The sequence below is a fragment of the Etheostoma spectabile genome, unplaced genomic scaffold (assembly GCF_008692095.1).
Source record: "Etheostoma spectabile isolate EspeVRDwgs_2016 unplaced genomic scaffold, UIUC_Espe_1.0 scaffold00009273, whole genome shotgun sequence".
NCBI lineage: Eukaryota > Metazoa > Chordata > Actinopteri > Perciformes > Percidae > Etheostoma > Etheostoma spectabile.
Genome location: NW_022603682.1, coordinates 49,129 through 57,570, shown reverse-complemented (window position 1 = coordinate 57,570; position 8,442 = coordinate 49,129). Strand labels below are relative to the sequence as shown.

General features: G+C 39.8%; 1 protein-coding gene across 1 annotated transcript; it reads right to left on the bottom strand.

Moving 5' to 3' along the window:
• Positions 1–1,496: 1,496 nt before the first annotated feature.
• On the bottom strand, positions 1,497–3,347 carry LOC116679065 (mas-related G-protein coupled receptor member A8-like). The gene is given in 5 exon segments (XM_032508795.1): positions 1,497–1,978; positions 1,981–2,027; positions 2,519–2,706; positions 2,953–3,170; positions 3,221–3,347. Coding segments are annotated over 5 exon segments (1,062 nt in total).
• Between the last annotated feature and the right edge of the window lie 5,095 nt (positions 3,348–8,442).

The window sequence follows — 8,442 nt, the reverse complement described above, 5'->3', positions numbered from 1 at the left end:
GCAGCTTAAGGAGTTCCCCCCCCACCGCCTTCCGCCTCCCACTAAAACCCCCAAATTAGTCCTATCAAGAAACACAAAACGAGCAGTTTTCTTTTAATTTATTATCTTTAAAAAATACACCAAAGCAAACGAACCCAGTTGAGACGTAGATGCTTTAGTTATGACTGGGAGAAAACTAAATAAAATGTGATAAGACACAAAAAAAGAAACATTTGTTAGAAAATGCTGCTCAATGAATATAAAATATATCTGCTCTACTTCTAGATGATAACGAGACCTAAACGGACAGCTACTTACTAATAAAACATCTAATTAATATCAGTTGAAACAGAGAAGAAGCTACTATATTATATAATAACAGCTCATATTTAGGTCTCTAGTGGCCATAGGAAGTAAGTGGAGGAAGTAGAAGAGCCCCAAATGAGGCAGGTTGGGGGGAGGGGGGGTTGGGTTCCAACTAACTCAGTACACTGCAAATTATTTGGTTCTTACCAAAAAAAAATATTTATAAGTGTTAGATAATTTTTCTGGTTTAACCGTCTTGTTGTTCTCGGGTCAAATTTGACCCCTTTTCAGAATTTTTCTATATCACAAATTTGTTTTTGGTTTTTCTATTATAATGTCCAAAACATAACGGGGACAGTTCCATTGCAACCGTTACTCTTTAAAAGTAAATTAATGATCTGTTCTTTATTTTCTTTAAATTTGGGTCTTTAATTCAATTTTATGGCGTTGGAAAAATAGAAAAACATCACAACCAAAGTGTCTAAAAATCAACAAAAACAAAACATACCACTGTATGTTAGCATTGGTTATGGTAGCATACGTTAGCATATGTTAGCATGTGTGAGCAAGTTAACATATGCTAGCCTGTTGACATATGTTAGCATACGTTATCATGTAGCACAAGTTATGTTAGCATGGGTTAGAATGTTAGCATATGCTACATAGATGATAGTGTACAACATATGCTAAGTTAGCATATGTAAGCATGTGTTAAAATGTGAGCATATGCTAACATATGCTAGCGTACGATTTCATGAATTAATGTGTTAGCAATGTTATCTTAGCATATGTTAGCATATGCATGCTAGCATGTTGGCATATGTTAGCAACCTTACTACTAATACAGATAAAAAAAATGTACTGATAGAAAACCCAGTAGAACCTTCACATCAGCATATGCTAGCATGATGGCTCAAAGAAAGGTATTTTAGCATATTAGCATATGTTAGCATGGGATAGCTTTGATGAGCGTTAACAACACACGCCCAGTGTGTGTGAATGGAGCTAAAACTACTGAGTGCATGGAGATCGTTTTAGTCTCAAATTCGATTAAAAACCAAAACGTAGCCGTGTGGATGTAGCCTGCGTCAACTTAGCCAGGTTAGGTCATGTATAGGACCTGAGCATGTGTGTGTAGTTCAGGCCTGTGTGTAATGTGCAACAACAACGGAGTGTAAATTGTAATTTCCCCTTGTGGGACTACATTAATCTTACACTGTTAATGTTGTTTCCAGACTGCTGAGACCTCTGTCTTCTACTCTGCAGCAACGCACAGAGGCAAGATCTTGTCTAGGAACCCTTTTTTTCGTGAAGATATACAGAACCAGGTCTGCGAGAGGATTCAGCTTAAGAAACACCGCAGACACGTAGACGAGAGTTGCAACAAGCGATTGGTCTTTTGTGTATCTCGCAACCAGTATCAAAATAACATTGGGCAGGAACAGCAGCATGTAAATTAGCAGCACCACGACCAAAGTTCCTACAATTCGTCGTTTTTCGTCAGGCAGGATGGAGACGGAGGCAGACAGGGCTCTGAGAGTCGCACAGCAGAAGAACAAGAGCAGTGGGAGGGGAAGGAGCAGGAAGACAACGGCAATCATTTGGGGGACGTTGAAGTTACCACCAAAAAATAAAGTGAAAAGGTAGAGAGAAGGAAGGACCCAGGCCAGGGCACAGATCACCACGGTGGACCGATGGTTTGTCTGCAGTGGTACCACAGGGGGAAGACGATCAGCAGGTACCTGGAATACAACATCAACACTAGAGTCAGACACAGAAGGAGCTCCACATGCTGGACCAACGTGGTCTCATCAACAGGTTTGGGTGACGTTGGACCAAAATGGATGCACAGCAATTCCTATGATATCTCAAAAAACTAGACAAAAAACGTCAGTCACATCAGTTGAGTTCAAACCGACAAAAGGTGACTTGTCGTGTCAAAGTCTGTTCTCCCGTCGAGAACTGTTTTCCTTCTGTTAAAATGCATTTCCCCCGTAGTCTGTGCTCTCTTGCCCCTCTCCTCTCCTCCTCCTCTCCATCTGTATGTAACCTCATCCCATTAAGGCATGTTACTAACTCGACTTCTTCCCTTTCCCGTAGTCTTGTGCAGTCAGTTACAGAGCTCTACTTTTCAGAGCTATATGTACAAATGGTTCCTGAGAACTGCCTGGCTGGATGGGTGGGTATGATGGGGGGGGGGAATAGACGGGGTGAGGGCTGGATAGACAGGTACCTTTCCAGGGCGATGCACACCATGAAGACAACACTGGTCATCAGACTGTAGTTGTGAATACATTTGTTGATGATGAATATCATCGGGCTCCGAGGACGGGCGACTTCACAGATCATGCAGCAGAGCTGGATGAGGTCAGAGGTCAGAAGGTTGATGACGTAGATGGGGGCAACGTGGTCACTGCGTACCTGCAGGGAAACAAATCAGTAGATGGAGCAACGTGGTCACTTCATACCTAAAACTAATCCCAGGGGGTCTGAAGTCTTCCAGGACGAGAAGAGCAACCCAGATGAAGAGCCTTTACACACAGATACACAGATATATAGACAGATACACAAAGATATACACAGATATACACAGATATACACAGATATACACAGATATACACAGATATACACAGATATGCAGTAAATGAGCCCATGTGATGTTCCTACCAGCGAGTAGAGGGAGTGGATGGCGATGAGGATGAGAGGAAGGCTGATGATGATGATGATGCACGTCGCCACGTTGTCGATGAGTCCAGCCTCCGTGTCATCGAGGTACCCGAGGAGGCCGACCGTTACATTATTGGATGGGAAGCTATGAAGGAAGCTGATGGTGCTGTTAGGGAGATGATCGGAGTCGGAGGGGACGCCGCTTAACGCAAAGGAGCCTGGGGGGCGGCGACATTAGAGGAGGCTGAGTGTAAGCTGCTGTAATCACCCCAGAAGAAGAGATCTCCAGGTGCTTCTTCATATTCGTCTTCTGCTACTTCTAGGACGCTGCTGCTGCTGTTGAACGACGTGTTGTTGTGTGATGGGTTGTTGTATGACGTGTTGTTGTATGACATGTTTGTGTGTCGTGTTGTTGTATGACATGTTGTTGACGTCCATTCTTCAGAGGGAAACCTGCAGGTTACAGAAGAAATCCACATGTTAGCATGAAATGTTTTAGGGAACTTTGATGCATTATAATAATAATAGATATGCATGAGTGTGCATTCCTTGCATGCGCGCACACACACACGCACACACACACACACACAATATACTAGTTACACACACAGGGACACACTATGTTTGTTACACACACAGTGACACAGCTCAAATTTCTTTTTTCTCTCTGTCTGTTTTAAAATGAGTCGTGGAGACAACAGCAAAGCAAAGGACAGAGACTGAAATGGTTGCTAATGGATACAAACTATCAGTGGCCATGTTTGCAAACACAGTTAGGAAGCCTTTGATCTCTGTGATGTCATCTCTTTGATCTGTAATCAGTTAACGACCGGAGCACCTGCTGTACCTGTCAGCTGTGTCACCAGCTATTCAGACACTGAACAAGCTCTCAAACAAATGGTCATATCACTAACAGGATGCAAGATATCAATAGGATAACATTTTCCTGGGCACCAGAAGGCCATTGTGAACGTCCTGATATCAAATTGATGTGGATAAACTCAAAAATGTGGGCGTATCATCGATTTAAATTAGTGGTTTGCTCTGCATTTTGCTCAGAAATGTGGACAATGTTTAACATGGCAGTTAATGGAAGAAGATTTGAAACTCTTGTCATTTGAAAGGTTGCTGAGCGAAAAGTATAATTCATATCTCATATCGCACATTAGCTGAAACTAGACAAGAATACCTGCATTTAGATTTATAAATTGTTCATGACAAGTAAGAATTGTTGGCGTGGGAGCAAGTTATAGAGAGAGAACCAAGATGATTTTTTAATCTCCCCACTCTGTCCTCCACTCTAGCTCTCAACATTCACCACATACACACACATTGGAAAATCTGAGACGGTCTGAAAACGGGACGATACGTAAACTGGGATTCTGGAGTAACCGTGCTTGATATCTGAACGCCCATTCAGCCCAATATACACCAAAGTCTTCTCTTCGGTTTAAACTTTTAATCATGTTTCTACGTTAAAGTATGGCGATACAGCACGGTCCCAAAGAGGGGGGGTTTGGAGCGATGTTGAGAGATTTCCCAAACATTTCCCATTCAAGTCTATGAGAAATCTTTCGCCGTTTTTTGCCGATTTCGTAAAAACCGCGTGGCAAATCTCTTAGAAAAGTCATAGCCCACCATTCACGATCATTACACATGTTTCGATGTATTGTGTGTGTGTCTGTTGGCAACGCTCCGGGACTAGTAGCGGGACGAAAATCTGGCGGAGTGACAATAATAAGTATGGGCAATAATAGACATTGCTGCCATTGCACCACTACTCTGCAGGAAAATACAGAGCTGCTGTCACTGTAAAATGTACATTTCCATTGATTCTGTACTCATGGCAAAACACGCAGTGTTATGTGCATGTAACACGAAGTACGGGTACATAGAATGGAAAATACCATGCTGTACTTTTCAGAGATGAATGTAGGAATAGTTAATGAGAAGAGCCTGAAGGGGTCATTAAAACCAAATTATCACAACAAAGGATTTTGCATATCTGGTGTGTCATCGTTTCCTGAAAACAAAGCAACATCCCCAGAAATAATCCTCATTAAATTCATGTTAGCTCAGAACAAAAGACACAATAAGACAAATAAAAAGAAGAACGTGTGCAAGAAATGTCTAAAACAGGGAATCTTTCTAATGTGTGGATGTTCTTATAAATTAAATATTATATATATTATATATATATTATATAAATTATAAATTTTGGGTCTTTTAAAAGTAATTTTGAGTATTTTAAGAGTCATGAGTAATTTAAGGTCCTTATTAGTTTTTTAAGGTCATTTTGAGTATTTTATGAGTAGTGTGGGGGGGGGGGGGTAAACCGCAGAAAACGACAAACGTTGCTACAAAAACACGTTAAAAAGAGACAAAAACCTTTGAAAAAACAACAAATAAGGAACAAAAACATAAAGATGAGTTCCTTTCAACCAGAATATCCTCTCGTTATAAGAAAATGATTTAAGATAAATTATTTAAAGATAAATGATTTAAAAATAAATGAGTTAAAGATAAAGGATTTAAAGATAAATGGGTTAATGACAAATGAGTTAATTTAATTTAATGTCTGTACCTGTTGAACGCTGCGAGCCGAGCTGGAGGAGTTGTCAGATGTTGTGTCCTCTGCAGTCAGGACGGACAATAATCTACTTCCTGTTTGGTAGGAGAGGCGTGGCAGAGGGCGTGTCTTCTAAGAGACATAATATGTATTTTAAGAGTCATTATGTGTTTTTAAGAGTGATTAAGTGTCTTTTAAGAGACATTATGTGTTTTCTAAGAGTGATTAGGTGTCTTTTAAGAGACATTGTGTCTTTTAAGAGACATTGTTCCTTTTAAGAGAAATTAGGGGTCTTTTAAGAGACAATATGTGTCTTTTCAGCGACATTATTTGTCTTTTGTGACAAGGGTCTTTTAAGAGACATTTTGTGTCTTCTAAGAGACATTATCTGTCTTTTAAGTTACATTAGTGGTCTTTTAAGAGACATTATGTGTCTTTTAAGAGTCAGGTGTCTTTTAAGAGACATTAGGTGTCTTTTAAGAGACATTATGTGTCTTCTGAGAGACATTATGTGTCTTTTAAGAGTCCTTATGTGTCTTTTAAGAGACATTAGGGGTCTTTTAAGAGTCATTATGTGTCTTTTAAGAGTCATGTGTCTTTTAAGAGTCATAAGGGTCTTTAAAGAGACTGTCTTTTAAGAGACATAAGGTGTCTTTTAAGAGACATTAGGGGTCTTCTAAGAGACATTAGGGTCTTTTAAGAGTCATTATGTGTCTTCTAAGAGACGTGTCTTTTTGGAGACATTATGTGTCTTTTAAGAGACATTAGGTGTCTTCTAAGAGACATTAGTTGTCTTTTAAGAGACATAAGGTGTTTTAAGAGTCATTATGTGTCTTTTAAGTCAAAGTCAAAGTACTTTTATTGGTCTCCCTAAGGAGAAATTTTCTTTGGACACTGAGCAACTTACTTTGCTGCAAGAGTTACAGACAACGATCAGCACGGGGTTAAAAACAATTAAAAGACAAATGTACATTCAATATGTGGGCGACTCGAGGGCCGGTGCAAATTCCAGATTCACAGACAACGTCAAACAATGCCACAAAAACATTTGAAAAAAGCATAATAAGAGCCAATCGCTGGCTGAGTGCCAGGGACGGTTCACCTGACTCATGTTAACGGTCGCCATTTTGAATTGTTCTCTGTTTCTTTGTGGTCTTATTGAGGTTTTTAGGGTAATTCTGCATCGCTCCGTGCTTTTCTTCATCTTCCTGTAGCTGTTTGGACTCGTCGGCGTGTGATAATAACACACGGAGATGCAAATACAGATGCAAAATACTTCTTCTACTTCCCCTCGGACTGGAACAACGAGTATTTATTGGACATATGCAAAAGACTTGTGTTGTTGTTGTTGTTGTTTGTGATGACATGATTATTATATTATTATTGTGTTATCCTCATGTGGAGCCCATGTCTTGTCCTCAGCCCAGTCAATACCATGTAGAGGGCTCAAAATATTAGTCAATTACACTCAACACATCAAATCTCAGATTAAAAATGTAAAAATACTACTTACACAGAGCTTTGAATGTGATTGAAGTCATCTTCATCTATGTCATCATGAATCTCCAGCGATGACATACTAACAACAAGAACATCTTTTTAAATTGTCCTATTCCAAACCAGAATTCATCCTGACATAAAGAAAGAGTCTTTCATGACTCACCTGGTTTCCAAAACCTGAATAGGAGTCTCCCCAACTTCACTGCAGCCCAGACCCTCCCCAAAGTCATCATCTCTGTAGAAAATCAAATAATGGCGGTCAAACCATAATCAGGTGGTTTTTACACATTTATCATGCGTTGAAGTTTACTTTACATGCTGCGTCTCAACCAACTTACCTCTAATTTTCAATTGCCCTTATGTTTCTACGATGTATCACATCCTAATCCGTCAGACCAAACATCTAATAACACGCCATGGATGCTGCTAAAGCCTGAACCAACACAGTGAATTTAGTAATATAGCCTTTCATAGTCCTTTTCTTACCAATCTGAGGATGAGTCGCTAACGATACTGGAAAGGGCAGGGACAGGACAGGATGTGTGGTCATGTGACGTTTGGTTGGTGTTGATGTTATGGCCGAAGCTCCACCCTGACATCTACAAGCAACCGTGCCATCCATGATTTGTTAGGCCTGTTTTTAAATTCTAGACAAATGTAACTAAGCTGTATACTCCCAACATGTCGCTCTGCAAAGATGATTTACAGACAGAATGTAAGAGAAGCATCGCCCAGCATGGTTCCAGAAAGCCAGAATGATTTTTTTATTGGATTGTTTTGTCATTTCACATAGTGGAAGTGTCCACAGCTGCTGGGGCTAGACATCGCTGTTGCAAGTCCCATATTTCTGAATACCTTCGGTTTACAAAACAGCCGACACAGCAGGCTAAATGCTAATGTTGTGAGCAGTCCTCTTAGACTTAGCAACAAGCTACAGAGTAAAATGAGATTTGCGCCATCACCAGTGATACTTTAACCATCGCTATCTTAGTTGTGTAGTTCTTAAATGAAACAAATCAAGCAGAAATATAGGTGAAACTCAAAAAATTAGCATATGGTGCAAAAGTTCATTCATTTCAGTAATTCAACTTACAAGGTGAAACTAATATATTATATAGATTCATTACATGCAAAGTGAGATATTTCAAGCCTTTATTTGATATAATTTTGATGATTATGGCGTACAGCTTATAAAAAAAGCCAAATTAAAAATATGTAAAAAATACATTTTTACTAAAGTTACCTACTGAAGCTTAATGGAGGATCAACACGTGTACAGCAGGACAGTTTCAGGGCTAAAAGAGAAATATAACTGGATGTCATCAGCATAACAGTAAGATATTTCCTCAAAACTACCAATAATCTTTCCAAGAGGAAGGAAATACAGACTGAACAATAGGGGGCCGATCACAGAACCTTGG